The sequence below is a fragment of the Pleurodeles waltl genome, chromosome 1_2, assembly GCF_031143425.1.
Source record: "Pleurodeles waltl isolate 20211129_DDA chromosome 1_2, aPleWal1.hap1.20221129, whole genome shotgun sequence".
Lineage (NCBI taxonomy): Eukaryota > Metazoa > Chordata > Amphibia > Caudata > Salamandridae > Pleurodeles > Pleurodeles waltl.
The window spans coordinates 623,749,184-623,774,912 of record NC_090437.1 but is presented as its reverse complement, the minus strand read 5'-3'; the positions used below and the strand labels follow the sequence as shown (position 1 = coordinate 623,774,912).

At 48.8% G+C, this 25,729-nt stretch overlaps 1 protein-coding gene across 1 annotated transcript in view; it reads left to right on the top strand.

Moving 5' to 3' along the window:
* The window catches only part of AFG2A (AFG2 AAA ATPase homolog A), a 1,603,044-nt gene that overhangs the window by 36,448 nt on the left and 1,540,867 nt on the right, over positions 1 to 25,729 (top strand). The window contains exon 2 of the mRNA XM_069242390.1: positions 17,548 to 17,672. Coding sequence (XP_069098491.1) covers positions 17,548 to 17,672 — 125 coding nt within the window. The remainder of the gene's footprint in view (positions 1 to 17,547; positions 17,673 to 25,729) is intronic.

The following is a 25,729-nucleotide window of genomic DNA, read 5'->3' as shown; positions in this document are numbered from 1 at the left end:
GAAGGCTGGAGACAGGGACAATGGCTGCCATCAGTGTGGAGTTTAGAGCCTGAAATGCTCTCAGTTGCGTCACCACGCCAGAGTGAATGCCCTCCAGGTACGCATTTGTTTGTTGCAAATGCCTCTCGACACCCTGGATGGCATTCAGTATGGTTGACTGCCCAACACTGAGGGATCTCAGGAGATCAATAGCCTCCTTACTGAGGGCAGCAGGGCTGACTTGGGCAGGGCCTGAGGTGCCTGGGGCGAAGGAGTTGCCCACCCTTCTGGGTGAGCGGGCATGGGAAACACGCTGAGGGGCTGCTGTGAGGGTGGTGATGGTACGGGGGGATGGCAGTTGTACCTGTTAGGGTGGGCATAGAGGTGTCTGCCACCGCCAGGGAGCTTCCATCGGAGGAGGAGTCACTGTCTGTAGTGTCCCCTCCTGTCTCCGTCGTGGTGCTTTCCTTGCCCTCCGTCCCACTGGTGCCCTCACCGTCGGTGGATTCGGCCTCCAGGCCCATGTGGGATGCAGCTCCCTCCGGTGCCTCTGCTCCTCCGCCAGATACTAATGCACACAAGGACAGGGTGACAAAACAGAAAGGGGGGGAGAGACGGAGGATACACTTGGTCAATGCCAGCAACACCACTACTGTTGGCATACACAACACACAGGGAGCACCCCATATGCACTAGGCCATGCACTACCAGTTACACAGCTAGTCACCAGCCCATGGGGCACAATGCCTAACGCTATTAGCAGCACACCTGAAACCCACAGGACCCTGCCCAGGGTAGTCCCTGTGATTTATCCAGCCAGTTTAATTTCAGCACTCCCTCTTGTTCTTTTAACTAAGAGGTTGAGTCCGCCCAAGTAGTACCATCTTACTTGGGTGGGGCTAGGTGGTCAAATGATGAAGCAAGACACTATAAAGTGTGTGAGACGACCTAGCCGTAAGGGGACGCCCCCCTTATTCAACACAGCCATCCGTTCCAGAGACACTCCCCACATATGCTCCTCTTCCTTTTTTTCTCCCCCCCTTTTCTTTCACGAAATGCGGCCTAACCGATACTGACAATTGAGGGAACAGAGATTCGACTCCACCCTCAACCCCAACTATCCCACACCTTTAGTGGTTATATAGCTTTTTCCTGGGAGGTGGCATGGGATAGTAACACTCCCAGCACTCTCCCTTTGTGTTTTAGGATCCCTGTACTACTCACCCAAGAAGGTGTGCCAGATCATCGTTGCATGTTGCACAACCTGGTCTTGAGACGCCTGGTGCCTTTTCTGCAGGAAGATGAGCCTGGAGATGGTCTTGTGGCAGCGGTGGAGCCTGTGGACAGTGAGGAAGAGGAGGCAGAGGAGGAAGATGTGGACAACAGAAGCTCACTCACACAACAGTGCTTCCAGTGACACACAGGCAAGACACTGTAACTTCACTTTCCATTGCAGTTTTGTGTTAGACATTGGACATGGCAGCCGGATTTCCATATGTCTGTGGCCACTTACTGTACCCTTTGGCATCTCTATTTTCAGATCTCTGTGGCCCACTCTGGCTCCTGGTGTGTTTAGTGCTGCCCACTACAGGTCAGACCAATGTATATATAACTGTACATATGATTTGAAATGCTTGCAGCTTGTTGAACGAATACATATTTCAATCAATTGACAGACTCCATAGTTGTATTTGTTGCAAGGGTTTTTATTTAAGTGCTAAGAGGTGGAGGGGGATGTGCATTGGTCTGGGGTGATGGTGGAGGAATGTCCAGATAGAGTCCAGTCTCTTTGTATCACAGGTGCATTGTCCAAGGGGGCATAGGAAGGGGAGCAATGGCAGTTCAAGGTGGACAGGGTGACATAGTGGGACACGGTGACATTCAGGAGAGTCCTATTTTCTGGCAGAGGTCTTGGCAATGTTCTCTGGCTTCTGCCTGGATTGCAGGGACCGTTTGCGGGGTGGTTCTCCTTCTGCAGGGGGTGGGGTGCTGGTGGCCTGTTGGTCCTGTGGCGGGGCCTCCTGTCCACTAGCGCCGCTGGAGGTGGAGGGCTGTTCTTCAGTTTGGCTAGTGTCAAGGGCCCGTTGGTGTGCCACTGCCTCCCTCATGGTGTTGGCGATGTCAGCCAGCACCCCTCCAATGGTGACCAGGATGGTGTGGATGTGTTTGAGGTCCTCCTTGATCCCCAGGTACTGTTCCTCCTGCAGCCGCTGGGTCTCCTGCAACCTGGCCAGTATCTGACCCAAGGTCTCCTGGGAATGGTGGTATGCTCCCAGGATCCCTGCAAGTGCCTCTAGGAGAGTCGGTTCCCTGGGCCTGTCCTCCCCCTGTCGCACAGCAGTCCTCCCAGTTTTCCTGTTGTCCTGTGCCTCTGTCCCCTGAACCGTGTGCCCACTGCCACTGACCCCATGTCTCTGATTGTCCTGTGTTTGTGGGGTTGCCTGTGGTCCCTGTAGTGGTGGACACACTGCTGATTGATGTGTCCTGGGACAGAGGTATGGGCCCGCTGGGTGGGTGCTGTGCAGGTGTTTCCTGAGGGGGGAGACTGTGGTGGGTTGGGACTGTGGCAAGGTAACCGACTGTCCAGAGGTCCCTGATGGGTCAGGTTGGTCATTGTGATCCAGGTGTGCAGAGGTGCTGTCACCACTGTGGGTCTCTTCTGGGGGGGGACTTGATGTTGGTGGCACCTCCTCTCCAGTGACGTTGAGTGGGGGTCCTGTGGGGATGTAAATGCAGTGTTAATGTATCTGCATGTGTCATCTTGTGCATGGGTGTGTTTCCCTGTATGGTTGTGATTGCCCTGTCAGCTTTGCCTTGTGTGAGTGGTGATTTTGTGGGCTAGGAGATTCTCTCTAATGTGCATGCTTTAGTGATGGGTGTCCATGCATTGGTGTGGCTTGCAGGGCTTGGTTTTGGGATGGGTGGGTTGTGATAGTGGGGTATATGTGAGATGGTGGAGTGATGGGGGTGAGGGTAGGAGTTTGTGATGGCATGCAGGTAGGGTGGGGGATATAATAGTAAAGATTTGATTTACCAGAGTCCAGTCCTCCTGCTGCTCCTGCGAGGCCCTCAGGATGCATGATTGCCAAGACTTGCTCCTCCCATGTTGTTAGTTGTGGGGGAGGAGGTGGGGGTCCATCGCCAGTCCTCTGTACAGCTACCTGGTGTCTTGCTACCACGGAATGCACCTTCCCCCGTAGGTCGTTACACCTCTTCCTGATGTCATCCCTTGTTCTGGGGTGCTGTCCCACAGCATTGACCATATCTACGATTCTCCACCATAGCACCATCTTCCTTGCAATGGACGTCTGCTGCACCTGTGATCCGAATAGCTGTGGCTCTACCCAGATGATTTCCTCCACCATGACCCTTAGCTCCTCCTCTGAAAACCTGGAGTGTCTTTGGGGTGCCATGGATGTGGTGTGAGTGGTATGTGTGAGGGTGTGTGGGGTGCTGTGTTGGGGTGTGTGCTTTGAGGTGCGTGGATGGTGTATGGGTGATGGTGTTCTGTGGCTCAGATTGAGTGGGTGCTCCTGGCTTGTCTCTCTGTTAGTAATCTTTTTTTTCGTTGAAAGGGTTGTGGGTAATGTGGGTGGGTGTTTTATAGTGGTGTGGGTTTGGTGTATGTATGTGTGTCAGGTGTGTGTAGTTTGAATTGTCCAATGTGGTGTAGTTTTATTAGTGTGTGTGTATTTTGAGCGCAGCGGTGTGTACCGCCAATGGTTTACCGTGGTTGAAAGACCGCTGCGGTGATTCCGTGGGTCCTGATACTGTGGGCGTATTTATGTTGGTGTAACGGTGTGGGCTTTGGTACTGCCAATTTATCACTGACCATTGGTCTGGCGGACTTGTGTGTGTGTCTGTATAGTGGCGGATTTCTCTGTGTCGGTCATAATACCCATAACGGTATACCGCTGCGGTCACGGTATCTTGGCAGCCGTTAGCACGGCGGTAGGTGGCATTTACCGCCAAGGCTGTAATGAGGGCCTATATCTCAGGTACTGACGGTTTCACCCAGTTGGATAGTGTTGTTTCTAAGACATTACTAAGTGATTTATGATTTTTTGGGGAGATCTAATGATCTCTACAGAGAATGAAAGATTGATCTCTTCCCATAGGAATCAACTAGGTTTTCTGCCTAGGCTCGCTTGCTCATTCGAGGGGTGGTGTTAAATGGGCTGCTAAGCATACAAGGCACTCGAGAAAAGAGCTGAGCATAAAATTGTTCCCTTGCTTCATTTGGCCAAAATAGGGAGGATAGTGTAACTGTGGTATTTACAGGGTCATGACCTTGTCAGTCTATGCATGTTCTCTACTTACAGTGGTAATCCTATAGGAATATTCCCCCTCTGGGTCTTGTTTGAAACAGATGAGTGAAACTGGGTTGGGTATGTTTTAGACTTCAAATAAGTGCTATCTTCCTCCTCGAGGTCGGTATTGGCAACGATTTCCATGTCAATATCCAAAAGCCATTTCAAAATGGCTTTCCTTTTCATTGCAAATTGAGACTCTGCACCTTCAGAGCAAAAGTATTGATTATGCACATTATTTGTAGTAGGCAGCAGATCATTCAGGCCATATTCCCTCAATAGGACTAATCTGAGACCTGGAAACTCAGTCACTTGCCCGAACCTGTGAAGGTGCCATCAAAAGCAAAGAATACTATGATTAGTACATAGATAAGTTCAGTGCGAATGAGCCCATGAGGCGCCCTCGTTGTTTTTTAATCATTTTATTTAAAGCCCATCTCCACATAAGGGATTATATTTTGGGAGCAGAGCATCCGTTAAATAAGCAGAGGTTTCAAGCATTTGTGAGTGCACATAGTATTGTTCCTGTCAGTGTACTGGTACAGATGGCTTAGCAAAAAAGAGATCTCAGTGAACCCTTTTTGAAGATAACCTATTCAGAGGAGAAGACCTTTCAGGCAAATGGCAAACACTGTAAACACATGGTAAAGGACCTGTGATTTTAAAGACTGCAAGTTAAAGGCTGTTTCCCCTGAGACAGGATAATCCCGCCCCTTCCTTAAGCACTCTCATGCCTTCACCCACCGGTCCTAAATGTTTTGGGGCGCTGTTGTTTTATGCCCTTCAGTACGTTTGGCGGACACTTTCATCCTCTTTTACAATTTGACCCTGCCACCCCACCCTATACTTTAGGTCTCACTTGAGACCACGCATGTCTTCATGCAGGGCTAGCACAACGGACTCCAGCTTGGACGTAAGATAATTAAACATTTTTTGTGAAGGCAGAGAACAATCCCATACTAATAAAGCAGCCACTGACCCTCTCAGTCAGCGATGACCAAATCATAGTGCTTTTTTTCCCTAACTTTCAGACATTTTGCACAGCAGCTGTGCTGCTGTACAACCTAGTTAAAATAAATAAATTGAGACCTATTGGATTTGCCACTGCTTGTTTTATTGATATGAATGTAGCCTATACCCAATTTTTACATATAGGTTTTTTAATATGCATTTAAAATCCTATTACACTATTTATTTGTTGATACATATATTTATGTGCATGTCAGACCTCGAGAAATCCACTTGCCCACTCGCTATGGCGAGTTGGATTTAACAGGTCGAGCTAAATTTAGAGCCTACTCGCCTGTTCTGGTGAGTTGACAAAGAATAGGTGTTCTTTTCACTCAGAAAGTGAAGGAGCAATATAATGCACTTAAATCGACCTTTGATCGTGTCACATTTGCTTTGTGTTCAGATAAAGAGGTCAGAAGTCAGTTTACTTCTCTGACTGCAGAGTTCCAGGATTTTGTAAAGTGATCTGTCTAACCTGCTTTACAAAGAGTGTGAACACACCAAATTTAAAAAGCTAATAAGTCAACTGTCAAACATTTCAAAATATTTCTCAGTAGCTGGGATAGCCCATTTTTTGTACTTCTTTGGGATGAAAATATTTTAAAAGGATGAAAACAAGACCGAGCACTTTACTTGATGTGCAAATGATAAATGTTTTCTGAAACCCAATTTTCAGAAATAATTTTTAATACACTGTATGGTTTTATCAGTAAAGCTGCAAGTTTGTGGGAATGTTTTTGGTCATTTGAATGGGAACTTTACTGTCTGTAAATGAGAGTGTGTTACCACTTCATGCTTTAGTAACCTATTAAATAAAAATGAGTGTTTAAGCATGATCTGAGAAACACTCATGCACCTGCCTCGATGGCTATGCTATCAGTAAACTAAGAGGCAAGTTAGTGATCATGTGTACCCTTTCTGTGAGCTAGATTCGTATTATACATGGAACCAATGTTTTAATCTATTTAATCAAACTAAAGAGCTTTTTTGTACAGCAGAAATGCTAAACTGACATATTTGAAGATACACTCATATGTGAGAATGAAGAAAAAGGTGGCTCTGCCACATAAAATATTTGCCTAGGATTACACAATTTGAGACCAGTTTATAGGTCAAGTATATTTCATTTAGGTCGAGTAGATTATTTAAGTTATTCGACCTGGCAGTCTAGTAAAAGTTTTATGACTTTTCAAGGCCTGCAGGTGTGTAAACGTGTAGTGTGTGTGCCTCTATATAGAGTTTTATGTTAACTAAAGTTGTGCTTTTTATTTCTAAGTTTATAGATCACGGTGTTAGGCTATAGATAAATATATTTAGGGTTAATTAAATTTTTATGGCATAGACTGTGTTGGACCTGTCCCTTAATACAGGGTTATCCCAAAACTGTTTGCCTTCTTCCTCATATTTCTTTTAACCTCTTTTTGTTGGCTTTAGGACTCTGGGACATTTTACCGCAGCTAACCAGTGCTAAAGTGCATATTCTCTCTGTCTAAATTGTATTGGGGATTGGTTTCTCCATGAATTGCATATTTGATTTACTAGTAAGTCCCAAGAATAGTGCACCATGTGTGCCCAAGGCCTGTAAGTCAGATGCTACTAGTGGGCCTGCAGCACTGATTGCGTCACCCACAGGAGTAACCCTGTAAATATGTCTCAGGCCTGCCATTGTAGTGCCTATGTGTGCAGTATAAATAGCCATTTCGACCTGGCAAGTGCACCAACTTGCCAGGCCCAAACCTTCCCTTCAACTACATATAAATCACCCCTAAGGTAGGTCTAAGGCTGCCCCTTGGGCAGGTTACTAGTGTGTTTTACATGTCCTGGATGTGAAATACTACTAAATTTGTTTTTCACTATTGCAAGGCCTATCTCTCCCATAAGGAAACATGGGGATTGCCTTTAAATATCTTTTAAGTGTAATTTCTCTTTGGCAGCAGATAGAGATCTTGAGGTTGGGGTCTCTGAACTCACAATTTAAAAATACATCTTTTATTGATGTTCGTTTTTAAATTGTACATTTGAAAATGCCACTTTTTGAAAGTGAGCATTTTCTTGCCTAACCATTCTGTGCCTCTGCCTGTCTGTGGCATACACGTCTGGGTCAGGATGGCAGTTGGGCCATTGGTGAATTCACTCTAGACAGTCACACAAATGGAGCTGATGTGTGCCCTGCATATCCTGATGGGTCTTCCTGGGGTAGAGTGGTAGGAGGAACTGACACTTACACTTGAATAGAGCTGTGCCTGTCCTTGCACAAAGCGGTGCCGAACCTCTGGAGTGTGTCTGGTGCCAGGGCAGGAAAGGCAGGGTCTTGTGCACTACAAAGACTTTTCTGTGAAGTTTGCCTACTTCAGAGGTAGAAATGGGTATAAGTACAGGACCATTGTCCCCACAAAGTTAGAATCCTTCTGCACTAAGGACATTCTGACAGGAAGAAGAGCTAGATGCTGTAGGAGGGACTGCCATTGTGCTGGCCTGCTGCTTCTGTCCTGGGTGTGAAAGGACTGGACTTTGCTTTCTACATCCCGCTTCCAAAGGTTCTCCAAGGGCTTGGTCATAGCTTGCCTCCTGTTAAGAAGCCTCAGAGACATCAAAGACTTTGTCTGCCAGCACCTGGGTTCTCTTGCTGAGAGTCCTAACTTGCCACGTGATGCCAAATCCAATGCCTGGGCCTCTGGGAGTGATTTCTGGTGTAGCCAAGAAGAAACTAAGTACACTGACTCCACCACAACATCGGAACCGGTGCTACTGCCCAATTCTGTGCCGCTGCCTGCACCGGAGCCGTGGTCCCCGATGAGTACAATGACTGCGAACGACACCATGGGCTTGACGCCGCCATAGCGCCTCTGAAGTCCTGCCATAGCGTGAGTCCCGAGTGCCGAGTCATGGAGGTCTGTGACACCCAACTCTGGCTCATCACCTGTGGCCCAGTGATGGGACAGTGATACCACGAAGTTGACGCCTCACTTTCTGACCTGCTGGATTCATTGACCCCCCCACCGGATCGTAAGGAACAGACATCTCACCACAGACGCAGCATCACCTTCCATGCAACCGTAAGGAACCACCTCCTCCCCTGCCTAGCAGTAAGGAACTGACGCTGCACCGGCTCCAGCAACCACTTTCCTCCCAGACTCCGTGCAACAGCTTTGTTTTCGCATCATTTTCCAAGGTACTGTACCTAGGGTCCGGCGGACTCTGTGACCAGCCTGCACTCCTTCGCGAGTGGCGTCAGACTGATGGGGACGACTCCATCAAGAAATCGTGATTGCCCTAGTTGGAACTATTGTGTTTCTAAGCGCTTTACTGAGATTTAATCTTTAAAAATTCATATATTTACTTGTGTGTGCGGTTTTAAATATGGTCTTAAATACTATGGGGGTCATTACAACATTGGCGGGCGGCTACCGCCGCCCGCCAAGCTGTAACCGCCGTGCGGCCGCCAATGCGGCCGCACTCCTGCGGTGCCCATTTGGACATCCCCGCTGGGCGGAAACCAAGTTTCTGCCCGCCGGCCCAGCGGGGATGTGGGCCGCAACATGGGAGCTGGCTCCAAATGGAGCCGGCGGTGTTGCAGCCGTGCCACGGGTGCAGTTGCACCCGTCGCGCTTTTCACTGTCTGCATAGCAGACAGTGAAAAGCTGCATGGGGCCCTGTCAGGGGGCCCCACAGCTACCCGTACCGCCAGCCTTTTCCTGGCGGTTCAGACCGCCAGAAAAAGGCTGGCGGTCGGGTACTCGTAATCCCCTGGGCAGCGCAGCGCTGCCCTGGCGGATTACAACCGCCGGGGCCATTGTGGCAGAAAACCGCCGGCCCCGGCGGTGCGACCGCGGCGCTACTGCCGCGGTCGTAATATGCCAGGAAGCACCGCCAGCCTGTTGGCGGTGCTTCCGTCGAAACAGCCCTGGTGGTCTTGGACCGCCAGGGTTGTAATGACCCCCTATGTCTTTGAAAAAGTTATTTTTTGTAACAAAAACATGTTTTTGCAACATAGGTGACAAAAAATTAGATCGTCACTCCCATTCTACTAATACTTTGGTGACTTCCTGTTTAAAGTTAAGTAGACTGTATTGCTCATAAAGTCTTACACTCAAACCTTTTTTTATGTCACCAACAAGGTGAAAACTTCTGAAGACCAACTGTCTTTAAGCAGTGCACTATGACTCAGTAGTACTTGGGCCGTGCAAATGGAATCTGGAACTCCCTTCCTCCAGCTCCGTAACTTTTATTGTAACATTGCAAAATACCCTAATTCTCCATTTCTCACAGACACTTCCAAATTGGATTAATCTAACTGCCTTATTGACCACTGCCTTCTTCCTTTGATTTTTCATAGTTTACTCCTTCTTCGGTTCTTAATTATCTCAATTATGTACTGACCTGCTTTTCACTTCACCTTTTCCCATGTTTCGCTCCATTTTTTTCTCCCAGCGGTAAATGCTTCAAGCACGTTGCTTCTGTCATGGTCCTTCATGTTTTTCTTAACTACTATACTTGCCTCCTCTTCCTGCTTTCTTTCTCCTTGTGACGATAATTTTGGCTCGCCACTATTGGTTGTTAAGAGTTCCCCATTCACAGGTTCATATTACTCCCATAACCTTCCTTATTTTACCTGCACTTCAGTTTTTTTCTTTTTTAAACATTTTATTTGCCAAAATTATTATAGAAGGAATGACAAGTCATCACCGGCATAACTTCAGCATCCTCTGGAAGGTATTGTGTTCAGTAAAGTGTCACAATCTTATGAGGCACTAAGCAAGATGTAGGCCACACTCATCCAATATATCCATGTGGCCCCTTCTTCCCTGTCCAAGTGTGCATCCGTGCAGTGTCCCGACATCCCAATGGGTAATCCCCTAGATCCCTCAGCTCCGTCCATGGGCTCCAAATTTTGTCAAACTTTTTTGGGAAGCCCAGTGACTGATAAACCGTCTGCTTCACTTGCATACACCAGTCCATGTTCTGCACCCAGTGGGGTGTGCTGGAAGGCTTCTCTGCACCCCAAGCCTGTATGATGGCCCTCCTGGCCACCATCAGTGCAATGTTACAGAACAGGAGGGAATACCGTGGAAGCATCTGCTCCCCACAGATGCCCAGACAACACCGTCTGTGCCGAGAGATGGACTGGATCCCCCACTGCCTCTTTTAGGTGTCCCTGTATGGTCATCTAGTCTTGGGCACTTCCACAGAGTATGCTCCAGGGATCACCTCTGACCCCCAACCCCTCAGGCACCTGTTGGGAATTCTGTCCATGGTATGGCGCCTTGTCCTTGTGTAGTATGCTCTGTGCAGTATTTTAAGTTGTTTTAGGCTCAGGCCAGCCCTGATTGCCACCTCCCTTAGGTATCTGCATGCCTCTGCCCAGTACACATCCCCTAGAATACCTAAGTTCTGCTCCCAACTACCCTTCAGCTTGCCTAAATTCTGTACACCATTCTGGACTAAGGTAGCATAGGTGATGGACACCGCATGGTGTCGAAGTGGAGCTGCCAAGAGTCTATATTCCATAGGGGATTCTTCCTCAATTTGGTCTAGGTTTACAAGGTGACTAGTAAGGGCATGTCTAACCTGCAGGTAACAAAATCTCTGGGATTCTGCCAACTCTTACTGTTCTTGGAGGTGCTCAAAAGAGAACATCCCAGTTCCCTACTGTAGGCCCCCCAAGTTAGAGATTCCTATCAAATTCCATTGCTAGAACCCCTCCAACCATTATAAACCTGCCAGTGCTTCTGCATCCCACAGCAGCGTTTCTAAGGTGATTTTCCCCTCCCACTCTGTCACCTTGATTGCCCTCCTCCATGTCTGGATTACTGGGGCAGTGGAAGCTGGACACCCCTGCACTGTGCCCGTCCTTAAAGCGCCTGCAGATAGCCCCTCTGAGGCAGAGCTCTCCTGTCCATCATAAAGGTCGGATCCCACTGATCTGCGAATGCCAAGTCATTAAGCACCTGCAACTGTGCCGCCCAGTAGCAGAATTTCAGTTTGGGCAAAGTAATCCACCCCTCACATGGGCCTTGCATGAGGATGTCCAGCCCTATCCTGGGGCAGCCCTGTTGCACAATGTCTCAGTAGTCTTAACACCCAGGGGATTTATTGTATTGGGCCAGCCAAGTACAACAACGGGCTGTCGCCGAAAAAAGGAGATCACATCCTCCTAATCGATATCCCACTACAAACCCCTCAACTGGGCACCACCCCTGACCCATTCTGTTAGAGGCTGGATGGTCAAGGCTAACAAAAGGGGTGATAGTAGGCAACCCTGCCTGGTACCCCTCCCCACCTGGAATTGCATTAGCAGTGTCCCATTAATTTCCACATGGGCTAGAGGTGCTGTATAAAGCAGATGAACCCAAGCCAGATTGCTGTATCAAAACCCCATCTTCTCCAGCACCACCATGAGGTATGGCCATTCGAGCTAATCAGGTGCCATTCTGGCAAAACCACCACTTGTTCCTAAATACTCTTTCCTCTTTCAAGAAAACCATAGAGGCGTCTCAGATTGTGTCTTGCGGCTTGGAACGGCATAAACTCGTACTGGTCCCTGTGATTCAGATTGTCACTCACCTCATATAGATGGGTTGCACGCACCCTTGCCAGTAATTTTACCTCTATATTTAATAGGGGGATAGGCCTAAATGAGGCACAGTCCTCCGGCTTCTTCCCCACCTTATGTATCAGGAATATGTTGCCTGTCCGATTGTCTGGTGTGAAACTCCCTGCAGCCAAAGCATCATGGTACGTACGAAGGAGTGGCTTTCCAGCTTTCTCTCCAGACATTTGGAAAATTCTGCCGGCAGGCCATTGGGACCCTGGGTTCCCCTCCCCGCCACCCTCCCCTTAAGGCGGCGTATGGCATCTACAATCTCAGCCATCTTGAGATCTATGTCTAAAGTATCCTTATCCTCCAGTGTCAGGAACAGGTGAGGATATCTCCTACAAAGCTCAGTAATTCCTCAGTAATGCGTGGTCTCATGGGAGAGCAGAGGGCCTCCAAGTATTCTGTGAATCTCTCTGCAATTTCTGGGGCAATATACACAGTGTACCCAGTTTTAATGGCCGCCTCCTGTACCTATCTGTGACCCACTTCATGGTGCGCCAACCAAGCCAGGAGCTTCCCTGTCTTATTACCAACCTCCTACAGTCTATGTTGCATGGCCTTACGCTGTTTCCATGCCTCCTCCTCTGTCTGCCTGTATTCCACCCTTCAGATGTGTTTGCTGTAGGAGCAGTACATCTGAGCTGTGTCTGTTGACAAATCTACAAACTATACCTCTTTTAACCTTGTGTCCCAACCCATTCACATTCCAGGATAAAACAAAACAAGCCAAGGGGCTGTATTCTGGATTAATATTTATTATGTTTAACATAAGGAATTAAAGTTCATTACTATGTGACAACAATCTTCTGGAACATTGGACTCACATTCATTTGGATTTGATTCTCTTCGGACTACTTTCAGGAGTGCCCTGGTATCTTTGTATTGAAATTCCCTAACTCAGACCCCACTACCTTATGTGGTGGGTTTCTAACTGCCCAACCCCCTGTTAGACTTGGCATCCTTGACCGGTTTCCCCTGTCTTTTTGCCTCTGCTTTTTTTGTTTTGCTCCTGTACTTTTGACTGTGTGCTGGATTCGATTTTTGCTCGTTTTGGTACTTTAGGCAGTTTACCACTGCTAACCAGTGCTAAAGTGCAAGTGCTCCCTGAGTAAATTGTGATTATGATTGGTTATCCATGATTGGCATACTTAATTTACTAATAAGTCTGTAGTATAGTGCACCACGTGTGCCCAGGGCCTATAAATTAAATGCTACTAGTGGGCCTGCAGCAATGATTGTACAACCCACATGAGTAGCCCTGCAAACATGTCTCAGGCCTCCCATTGCAGTGTCTGTGTGTGCAGGTTTGAACTGCCATGTCAACCTGGCAAGTGCACTCACTTGCCAGGCCCAACCATTCCCTTTCAGTACATGTAAGGCACCCCTGAGGTAGGCTGTAGATAGCCCCATGGCCAGAGTGCAGTGTATTTAAAAAGGTAAAGGTAAAACATGTACTGGTGTGTTGCACATGTCCTGATAGTGAAATACTTCCAAATTCGGGTTTCACTGTTGCATGGGCAATCCCCCTGTTCCATAGCTTAACATGAGATTGCCTTTAAATATCTTTTAAGCACAGTTTCCCATTGGGAGCAGATAGGCATGTGGAGTTTGGGGTCTCTGAACTCACAATTTAAAAATACATCTTTTGGTATAGTTGTTTTTTAGAGTGTCTGTTTAAAAATGCCACTTTTAGAAAGGGGGCGTTTTCTTCTTGAACCATTCTGTGCCTCTGCTTGGCTGCTGAATCCAAGTCTGGATCAGACTGACAGTTGGGCTGTTTGTGAATTCACTCCAGACTGTAACACAAAGCGAGCTGAGGTGTGTCCTGCATATCCTGATGGGTCTTCCTGGGCTAGAGTGGGAGGGAGAGCTGACACCTGCACTTAAAAGGGCTGTGCCTTACCTCACACAATACAGTCTCTAACCCCCCAGAGTGTGGCTGGGGCAGGGCAAGGAAGAGGCAGGGTCTTGTGCACTACAAAGACTTTCTTTTGATGTTTGCCTACTTCAAAGGCAGAAATGAGTGTAAGTATTGAACTGCTGATCCCACAACTTTAGAACACTTCTGGATCAAGAGGAACCTCTGCCAAGGGGAAGAGCTGTGAGGAGGCGTACTGCCTCTTTGCTGTGTGTGCTTTGCTGGGTTGGCCTGAAATTGCTTCTTCTGCCTTAAAGAGGACAAAGACTGGACTTTGCTGTGTATCCTGCTTGTGAAGTTTCTCCAAGTGCTTGCACAGTGCTTGCCTCCTGTTAAGAAGTCTCAGGGGCATCAAAGACTTCGTCTGCCAGCACCTCTGCTCTCTTGCTGAGACCCCTTACCTGTCAAGTGGTGCCACATCCATTCCCTGGGCCCTTGGAAGCAGACACTGATAAAACCTGAGAAAAAAATCTACGCACCAGCGCCGAGCAGCAGAAAAATCAATGCAGCTCCTGCACTGCGTCAGAAAAATCTACGCAGCACGGGTAAAATTGACTCATCACTAGCGCAGCGTAGATTCATTGCTGCCATGCATCTGCATTTTCTACGCATCGTCCCTGGATGTCAAATCTTCAACATCATCGCATGGACCGGAGGTAGCTCACCCGGAAATCGATGCATCCCCGCTCCTGCGAGGAAAGAATTGACAGGTCGCTTAACCAGTGGAGAAAGAATCGATGAATGGTCTCACCTGCGAGTAAGGAATCGATGCATCGCTTGCTTTTCTGACGCACTCTTGTGGCTTTATTTTTTAACCATACCAGGTACTTTGTGCTAAACAACGCATCCATTGATTCTTATAGATTAAGACTCTTTTTACTTTAAACTTTGATATCTCTTTTTGTGTATGTTGGATTTTTGTTGTTTTGACATTATTTGATTTAGATAAATATTGGCTATTTTTCTAAACTGGTGTGGAGTCCTTTTGTGGTGTTTTCACTGTGTGACTGTATATGGTTGTGCAAATACTTTACACGCTGCCTCTGAGATAAGCCTGACTGCTTGTGCCAAGCTAAAAAGCGGGTGAGCAGGGGTTAAGCGAGCTGTGTATCTCCTTACCCTGACTAGAGTGAGGATCCCTACTTGGTCAGGGTGTAAACTGACTGCCAACTAGAAACCCCATTTTAAACACCCCCTAATGCTTGATGTGTCTGTGGCACCTTCCCCATGAACTACTAATCATTGAACGGTAACCGTGTTGGTTAACTCCTATCCTTTTGTGGGTGTTGGTGTGTGGGGTCTGTGTGGTATCTGTGCAGAGTCCCCCCTGCCTCTGGGGAATCTTCCCACCCTTCTTTCCATTTGGAGAGTAGTTTTACATGCCCGTCTCCAAGGTATTGGTTTGGGACTCTCCATCATTTGACTGTACCGGTCAATCCTCAGTGTCCAGGACTGGGGACTGGATGCAGCTGACTAGTTCCCGTCTGGGCATCCCTGTTCCCCTCTGGCCCTCCCTGTTCCCCTCTGGCCCCAGACCACTGGCCTGCAGCCTTCCAGTCAATCCAACAACTCACTCAGGGTGTGAACGAACCAGGATTTCCCTTCTGCCAGGAGCTTTGCGAAGAAGGGCACCATGTATTGTAAACTCTGTTTCCGCAGTTCCCTCTTGGCCTTGTCAAATGTTCTACGCTGACGTTTTACCTCCTGTGTAAAGATCATAACCGTATGGTTCCCAAACTGGGGAGGCCTGTGTATTCTGGCAGCTTGCAACACTGCCTCCTGGTCCCTGCAATTCAATAACAGTCTTGCAATTATTGTCAGAGGTAGCTCTGCTGGCCTAGGTGGTATCCCTATAACTCGGTGGGATCTCTCCACTGCAAAGTGGGCTGAAAGGTGCTGGGTCTGAAGAAAGGACCATAGTAAGTTTTTAACAAATTCTTCCACATTCCTGCCCTCTACCGTCTCAGGCAGGCCTACCAGACACATTATTCCCCCTCAATCTCACCTCCGTACCCTTAGCCCTTGAAAGCAGATGGCTAGTTGTCTCCCTGAGGTGCTGGACCTCTATCTGCAGTTGCGAGATAGCACCACTGTCCTCCTCTTAAGTTGCCTCTACTGTCCCCACCCGCGCAGACATCTTCTGCACGTCTACCCATTCGAGAGTGAGGTATATCGCAACCATGTCTCTCTTCAGTTCCAGTGTTGTTTTGGTGTCCTGCCCTGACTTCAAGAGGTCCCTCAAGAAGGGCTCAGGGGGATCCTCTGCCACCAGACGTGGAGGGTCCTCAAGTGCCTGCTCATTACCCATTCTCTGGACACAGAACAGAATTTGTGCACCATGGTAGTCTACCCGATCCCAGTGGCCGACACACAGTGTCAGGCAGCAATACCACGGGACACGCTGTTCCTTCCATGGATCAGGATCTAGAGCCCCCTTGAAACATTCCAGGAAGGTTCACATACCCCACTCCCAGGGCCCCTGATCCAGCCAGGTGTACCCTCCCGAAAGTGAGTGCTGGCCAACTCAAACAAAGTTCAACAGTTTGTTTCCCCCTAAGCCCCCAGGTGGTGGTCTATGGTTTATTGATATGGGTGGGGGAGCAGGAGCACCCCCGAGTCCGGGCTACACCAACTCACTCCAGTATCTGGGCCTGGCTACTGCTCTGTGGGCCCTGCTGCAATGCACCCAGGCTGTCCCCCCGCCACTTTACGAGTATGGAGCCTGCCGAGTTCCCCATTGCGTGTCACGGCCCTCCTATCTTTCGCGCGGCACTTTCCTTCACCTGGATCCCTCCCCACATGGGATCCAAGCTATAGGGTACTGACTGCTGTGCCTTAGGACTGCCGCCCTGGTCCTTCCAGACTTCAGCGGGCCCTGGTCTCCGAGGCCCGCTCTCCGTCCAAACGCACCAACACTCTCCCTTCTCCTTTAAGCATAGTCAGCCTGCCTCCCATCCGGCACTTCAGCTGTTTGCGCCCCCTGTAACCTCAACGTGCCCCTCCAACACCACCTGGTCCTCACCTTCTCTCCGGATTGTTGGGGACTCACGCAGGAGGCTCCGCCTCGTCTTCTGGTACGGTATATTCTGCTTCGCCACCATGCACTGTCCAACACGAGCACAGCTTAATGCCACGACCCTTTGCCAGTTCCGCCATAAATGCCGGTGCCTGGCAGTCAGCCACACAGAAAACTTCTCACCAAGAGCCTGTGAGTACGTATCCAGGCATTCACTTCCTCCCCCAAAGCAGTATCAAGCGAGATCAGGGAGGCGGGAGCTCACTCTCTGTGCCATGTTGCTTCGGCGCATGGTCATCCCCCACATCCCCACCTGCACTTAAGTTTCCTCTCATGTAATTGTTATTGATTTTATTTTGTGGGATAACTGCTATCTAAACACTCCTCATGATTGTATGCACTCCCTTTTCCCAAAATTAGTCTGCTGTTTTTGTGTTCATTTGTTAATATGATATTGGGTTTAGTGGTCCCTTGCAGAATATGTGTTTTATTATTTTTTGGAAAACTTTAACTTTGTCTTTTAACAAAAAAAATGTTGTTAGGTAAGTTGGCTATGTACATTCTATACACACCTGCAAAAGTAAAACAACTCTATTAATTTTGGAAATCTCAAAAAAAAAAATTAAAATGAAAGCTAAGCATCCTTCATCATACCCACTTAGTATGCTAAGATGCCTGTGCCTTGTTAAATAACTTTTGATTTGTGCAATTGCAGAGGCGGATAAGGTGCCGAAGTCCTACAGAAGCTCCCTGGCGCAGTTGGGGCTGAACAGTATGAAGTCTGCTGGTATTTGCATTGGCCGTCCTGTCTTAGTTACCAGTGTAAATGGACAACAAGAGGTATGATTTGTTCAGCATGGTCCAGTTAATTGAATGGCTTAATAGAACTGCTGCCTTATTTTTGACACTTTGTAGAATCATTGGCGGTCTGCAAAGGCATAGACTCAAGCACTAACAGCCCTCAGAAAATATCACATTTCTTCAAACACTGCCTACTTGTCCTTTGTCGAGCTGAGCTAGCAGTGCACAGCTTAAAGAACACTCAATGTTGATCGTGATTTTAAATCTCGTACGAGCTACAAAATATTTTGCTAAAATTATTAAAATCAGAAATGCTATATTATTCTGCTTTTTAGTCGCTGTCAAATACCTTTTTATGTTTTGCATATGACAGAGCAAGCACTGCTAGCGCCTGTGCTCCTGCTTGTGAGAGATAGTGCCTTGCAACACACTGCTTACCATTGTTGGGCTTTATTGTTACTTTCGTTTGGCGAGTCTTATTTGGTAAGTGAATATTGGCTTCACTTCCTCTTCTTTCATCTGGAGCATGGACCAAGTACTGATTGATTTCTCGATTAATGTTCTTCTGCGCTGCTTGATTTTTTTAGGTCACTTCTACAGAGAGGAGACAACTCAGAGGCCATCTGAGAATTTATTAGCCCCCTCTGCAGTTTCTCTGGCATACTGCCATTTCCCCTATCCCTATCTGCCCTTGTCACTTTATCTCCCCCCTCCCCCCAATAGCAAGATGTATTCGCCAAGGCCTCCACCCCTTTTGGCTGTGGCCGGCTCACACTCATCAAACACCAGCTCAATTTCATTGTGTCTTAGCAAATGCTTGTCACAAGCATCATCAAAGACTGTGTGACTCTCACATTTCGACCTTGCACTTCAGAGATGAGGCGATCTGCCCTTCATAAGTTTAGAGGGATAACTGTAAAAGCCCATTCTTTGACTGTCTATATGTGTGGTGCTCTTCGACTAGCTGCACTTTTAATGGTTGCTACAAGCCCAAAACAGCCATTGGCAAAACAAATAGGTCTTGCCGTTAATATGCAGACACAGACCTAACTGGCTTTGCTAGTGCGTGCTTCATTTAGCATACTGTATCACCAAAACATTCCTACCTGGATGTCCTTGCTTGAGTTTGACACAAGGGTGGAATTGTTTTTGGTAAAGTACGATTTTAAAATACCCACAGTATTGATCACCCATGTATGCACAGGTGTCCATTTTGCAATAATAATCTGTTATAGTTTGACACAGACCATTCCAAGATGGCTGCCTCTATGTGACAAGTGATGTGTTATGCGGGTATACAACGGGGATGGGATACTGTGCTTCATTTATGCATTGGACAAAGTAGTGCCACATATTAGTATGAGACTGCACTTGTTGTGAAAAGAGGAGATAGAGGTCTGAAGATGTATATAAAAAAGGTAGTGTGCTCGTGTGTGCGATGATAAAGGGCTCTAAGCTGCATTTGTGTTGTTAAAGGAATGTGCGCTACAGTTGTATGTGAAAGGGAGAATTGCGCTGCATGTGTTACACTGGCGAACTGCAAGCTGCATTACTTATAAACAGGGGGTAGTGAACTGCATGTGTATATGAAAGGGGACTGTAATAAATGTGTATATAGGAAGGGGTCGTTTGCTGCATGTGAGACTGGCATGTCAGTATGTGCTTGAGCAGATTTAAGGAAGTAGTGGGATGTCTGTGTATGTAAGGGGCTGCTTGTGTGTATAATAGGGAACTGTTTGCTATGCATGTGTACAGAAAGTGGTATTGTTGTGAAGATTTACATTGTAGTGCACTGAGTGCTTTCGTATTTTTTTTAAATATATTTTTATTATTAACAAATTGCTGCCTTACAGACACATAACAAGTTATGACATAATTGAGTTCTCACCTTGTTCACAGTTATCAATGTTATTAGCACAAATGATTTTTACCAGTTTTAAAGTTTTACGTCACGTTATTCATTCTGTCTGTGATTCTCAATAGAGCTACTTCAAAATAGGTGCGCCAACCCCGCTTGTCTACTTTCCCCCAAATGTGAGTGTTGTATAACGATTTTGTTTTATGACTACAGGGCAGACTTAACTCGTGTTGAACAAAAATTAAACATTAAACTTGTTGGCATTGTGTAGAGTAGGTAACTACATTTGCCGGAGTACGTCATACTTGGGTTTCTCCTGTGAGTGGGATATTGCTATACTCTTACTCCCTTCGTTCCACACTGGACGGGCTGCCTTCCGTATCCCATTTGTCTGCCCCCCAGGGCCCTCGGTTAAGTCCGGCTGTCATTACTGTACTGGTTTCACACTCGGTCCTGCTGATCCTCTTATAGGACACTCTCTAGTAGGCATGAGATCTACCCCCCTTCTTTCTGCCTACTTAGACCTCTATTTTGCTGGCTCCTCCGTGGGTGTTCCCTTCCCCCTCATTGTCTTCCCAACTCGTCGCTATGACCTCCCACTCTGGTGCGATTTGGTTTTGACGCAGGCCTCCCGCCTCTTCACTCCTCAGAACCTGCAGTTCAGCTCTGGACCATTTCGACACGTCTCGTTTCCACTCGGTCAGTGGGGGACGTCCTGGGGCCTTCCACCCTTTTGTGATCAGTCTCCTGTAAAGAACTAGAGCCAAGTCCAGAAACCATCCACCCACCTTCCCCCGTGGCAGTCCCCTCCCGAGGCCTAGTAGGCATGCAGCGGGAGTCGGGGACAGGGTAATCTCAAATAATCTCGATAGGTCAGCCATTACTGCCCCCCAGCCCGGCTGAATCTCCGGGCAGTCCCATACCATGTGGTCATAGTCAGCGTCAGCGACCTCACATCTTGGGCATACCCTAGGGGTTCTGCCATAAATTAGTGCCAGTCGATGCGGTGTGAAGTACGTCCTGTGGAGGTAATTATATTAGATATATTGCAACCGTGTGTTGCGGGAGACCCTCCGGGGGTAGGCCAATGCCCTGTTCCACTCTGCGGCTGAGAGTTCTCTACCTAACGTCCTTCCCCATCTCTCTCTCAGTGGGCGCAGCGGGTCCAATCCATCCTCTACTTGGACCCGATACAATTTAGTGATTAAGTAGGCCTCCTCGCCAGCTGTCAGCAGGAGATGTAACACCTTATGGGTAGTGAGCTCTGCGTTAATCGTGTCCCAGTGCTTTTTCAGGGTATGTTCCAGCTTACGGAATAGTAGGAACTGTCCCCGGGGAACCCCTCTGTCTATACGATCATTGAAGGACTTCAGCACCCCTTCTTGGAACAGTTCCCCAATTGTCTCCACTCCCGCCCTCTTCCACGATCCCAGTCCTGAGCTACCCGGGTTGTTCCCACCTGGTTCGAGCACTAGAACCGATAATGGTAGTGCTGGGGAGTACGGCGAGCCAACCCCGACCCTCTTTGCGCATCTCTTCCAGCACGACATCGCTACTCTTGTCGTCAGGCTGTCCGTCCGGGGGACGATCTTCCTGTTTATCATACGTGCAATAATCCGATTTATGTCTATTGCTTCATGGGTGGTGCACCTGTCTAACTGTCCCCTGCCGGCGAACCACCCGGCTGCCCACTGTAATTGGGACGCCAAATAGTAGAATTCGAAATCTGGGGCACCCAGACCACCCAGGTGGGTTGGTCTGCAGAGAGTTGAGAGCGAGGTACGTCTGCGACCGTTGTCCCATATCAGCTCCCTAAGTAGGGTATTTAACTCGCGGAACCATGCCGAGGGGATCTGCAGGGGCAAATTAGCGAAGAAGTAAAGGAGGCGGGGAGCATGATCATTTTAGACAGTGCTATTCTGGCCTTAATCGTTAGTTTCAGGGATCGCCAGAACCCAACAGAAGCTCGCAAGGAGCGGAGTGCTCTACCTAGGTTACCCTCCCAAAGGTCTGCCATGTCGTGGAATACTTGTATACCCAGATACTTGAAGGTGCGTGGGGCCCAGTTCACATCCTCTGGGCAAGTTGTTGGGCGTTCGTAGCTCGGCATTATGGGGAACATGAATATTTTGCCTCGATTGAGGCGAAGTCCTGACAGTGTCCCAAAGTCTTCCAAATTCCTAAAAGCCCATGGGATGCTGGCCTCCCCGTCTCTAAGATAAATGAGCACATCATCCGCATATAGCGATATGACGTGCTCAGCTTGTCCCCACTCCACTCCCAGACCCACACCATCCCTTTGCATCCGGGCTGCCAGGGGCTCAATGGCCAGGGCAAATAACAGTGGGGATAGGGGGCATCCCTTTCTAGTTCCCCTGTAAATTGGGTAGGTATCGGATATTGTCCTGCCCGTCTTTACCCTTGCCAGTGGAAATGCATACCATAAGTCCACCCATTTGACCCAACTCTCACCCATTCCCATTCAGAGCATCACTGCCCTCAAGTAATCTCATCTGATTGAATCAAAAGCCTTTTCAAAGTCTACCGCCAGCAACACTCCCGCTGGGGGCTTCACTTTATTGGGCATGTGTAGAATAGCAAAGAGTCGTCTCAGGTTTAGGGAGGTATTACGATTCGGGACAAAACCATTTTGGTCCTCGCGTACGAGTGTGGGTATATGGACGAGCAAACGATTGGCCATTATCTTACTGAGTATTTTAAAATCGCTGTTTAGCATTGACAGGGGGCGGAAGTCAGTCACTGATGCCTCTTTTGGATTTTGTTTTGGGGAGTGGAACGACCAGGGCCTCCCTCAGGGATCCCGGGAGCACCCCATGCTGTAGTGCTTCCGCATACATGTCCACTAACTGGGGGGCAAGCTGTGTCTCATATTTTTTATAGAAATCCATAGGGAGGCCGTCCGTCCCCGAGGTCTTCCCAGAGGCCAGTAGTGCTATAGCTTCTCTGACCTCTTCTAGAGTTACTGCCCCCCCCCATGCTTTCCCTCTCTTCGGACGCCAGGGTCTTCAGTGGGATCTGTTGTAGATAGCCATCGAATGCCTCTGCTTCAATTTCTACGGGCTTCCTATACAGTTGGGTGTAATATTCCTTGAATGCTTTGTTTATGGGGCCCGCCTAATTCTACGTTCTCCTTCCCTGTCCAGCACATTCGTGATGGGCTCGCCGCCCCCCCGGGCCTCAACAACCACGCTAGCATTTTCCCTGATCTGCCCTCCTCTGTAATTAAGCAAAATATTTTTGCATATTGTGGCATCTAAGTTGTTCTTCGACCTGGGAGTGGTCTCTTTTTGCCTGGCGATATTCATCGCTCTCTTGTGTGTCCCTTCCCTGTCTCAGTTCCCCCTCATGTATTTTCTTTTCTAGGTTAGTTAATTCCCTTTCGAGTGAGCGTCTCACCCCGATCGATTGACCCAGACAGTAACCCCTTGTCACTACTTTAAGTGTTTCCCATTCCGTGGACCAAGAGGAGGCAGATCCCCTGTTGGACTTAATATGGTCAGTTAGGTGTAGTCTCAGGGCTTCTCTATACGCCTGGTCCTCAAGTGCTGCAGGGGCCAGTCTCCATGACGGGATAGGGGGCCTATCTTCAGTTGCCCTCCCTGTTAATAGTAAGGGGTTATGATCAGACAGAGTGCGTCCCAGATATTCCGAGTGGATCACAACCCCTGCTAGTGTTGCGGTACATACCACTCTGTCAGTTCTAGTGTGGACCCGATGCAGACCTGAGTAATACGAGTAATCTTTGTCCTTCAAATGTTGTTCTCGCCATATATCTACTAGACCCCAAGAATCCAACCACTCTCTAAGTTTCCTGGCTATCTTACTTGTCACTGCACCTTGTAGCGGAGGCGTGGAGTCCACGTCTAATACGCAATTGAAATCTCCCCCAACTAGAAGCTCCCCCCTCTGCTGACGGGTGAGGTGACTCGATAACCGTGACATAAAAGGGGCCTGATCCTGATTGGGAGCGTATATACAGCTCAGGACTATCGGGGTGCCGTGTAACTTCCCTTCCAGGATCACAGACCTTCCCACGCGATCTATATTGGATGAATCTACCTCAAGGGGGACCCCTGCTTGTACCCAGATCATTGCTCCCCTTGTGTATGCTGAATATTCCGTAGCGAACACCTGCCCCCTCCATCCACGTCTTAGTTTTTCCGCTTCTCCAGCTGCTAGGTGGGTTTCTTGCAGCATTGCAACTTGTATGCCTCTCCTCTTTAGGTATGATAATATTCTATGCCGTTTGGCCGGCGTACCCATCCCCCTGATGTTCCATGTTAGTAAGTTGTATTCTGCCATGTTGGTGTGTCAGTCCAATGGTATCTATCCCATTCTACCCCAGATGACGATCCCCCACTGCGATCTATGGGACTTCTGATATGTTTTAACCCCAACTCCCACAGTGCCAACCTAACTAAAAATTGCATTTCCCCACTCCCCCTCCCTAGGGCGCCTCTCGAACAGTAGGTTGCCCATAAACCTGTGCAACAGTGCATCTTATTAAAACTTTTAACTGTAGTTCTCGCCAGTCTGACTGAACAACCGAGATTCCAATTGGGGGGTAGGCCATGTTCAGAGGGGCCTCATGTTCATTTGTTTCTCCTTGCCTCAGGGCTCCCTTGTAAGTTTAGTTATTAAAGGTCGTCTGCTGTCTGCGGGGTTACCTCCAGGGCCAGCCCCGAGCAGCCCGAGCCCCCGGCTGAGGACATCAGTGTCATCCGATTCACCTCCAGAGCACTACAGGGGGGACACCTCTCCGCTCATATGGGCCGCCACCTCCAGTGCCGCCTTCCTGCCTTTTTCCTTTTGCTTCTGGGTCAGCGCCAGACGAGGGCGACCCCGGGCACGCCTCCCGCCAGGGCCCCGATGTGATCCGCTCTCAGTTGATCCCCCGCTCGCCTGCCAACCCGGTTGAGTCCCACGGGCCTCTAGCCACTCCTACGCCTCTTCGGGAGATTGAAAAAATTTGGTTTTGCTGTCACACATCACTTTGTCTGGCTGGGTAAAGCAAAGAGTACTGGATCCCTTCCTCCCTTAGGGCCCTCTTAACTGCCATGTATGAGGCACGTTTATTTTGAACCTCCAATGTGAAATCCGGGAACAGTGTCACCTCGCCATTCGCTACCTTGAACAGGCCCGCCTCTCTTGCTCTCTGAAGAAGAATGTCTCTGTCCCTGTAATGTAGTAATCTAGCGATCACCACTCTGGGTGGTCGGCCCGGAGCGAGAGGCCTCGATTGTACTCAGTGAGCTCGTTCCAATGTATAGTAAGGGGTTAGGCGATCCGGCGCCACAACTGTGCTCAGCCATTTCTCGAGGAAATCCACCATATTTGTTCCTTCTGCCCCCTCTGGGAGGCCCACCACTCGTACATTGTTCCGCCGGTTTCTCCCTTCTGCATCCCCTGCCCTTTGTTCTAGGCGTGCTACTCTGCCCGTGAGGCATGTCACCTCGGCCTGTAGGTCTTTTTGTTTTGGTGCTATCTCCGCCAGCGTGGTCTCCGTCTCTTTAACTCTGTCCGACAGTTTGTGGTGGTCCGCCCTCAGGAGCCCAACTTCGACCGCCACCTGATTGATGCCGTGCTACAGCGTTGTCTTTGTGTCTTCGATGGCCCCTAATATTTTGTCCTGGGTGTCCTGTACGTTAAATTGCGGCAGGTCCCGTAGGTCCCCCCCTGCGCTCGGAGGGAATTGTGTTGTCCATGGTTCTGGACCTGTGCCGGTTCTTGGGGGACATTTAATATGTGAGGGGCTGCTGCCCCGGAGACAATGCAGGGTTCGGATTGTTGTTACGATCGCACTGCCTCCCGTGGCCTCCACCGTCAGGCCCGTTCTGGCCACTGTACTGCTCCTAGTGAGCCTCACAGCAATCACTGATTATTCTTACGCTTAGTCGCTGGCCTCCGGCGAGCCCGGTGTGTGTTCCACAGGGGTCGGGGGGGGCTCTTCGCTGTTTGAACACGGGCGTCCACTGTCTTCAGGCACAGTCCGGCCCCATTACTCACCCTCTCTGTGCACGCTGGGTGATATCCCATTCCGGGCCCCCAGATGGGGCCCACAGCTCATTCTTCTGCCTTCTTTCGCTGGGTGTTTCCCCACGGGATGGCCCGACCGCTCCCACCAACACGCCCCGGATTGCGCCGCGGGCGTTCGTCCCCCACCAGATCAGCGACTTGGGGACCTCGCACCGCTCACTGGGAGGGCGTCGCTACCTCC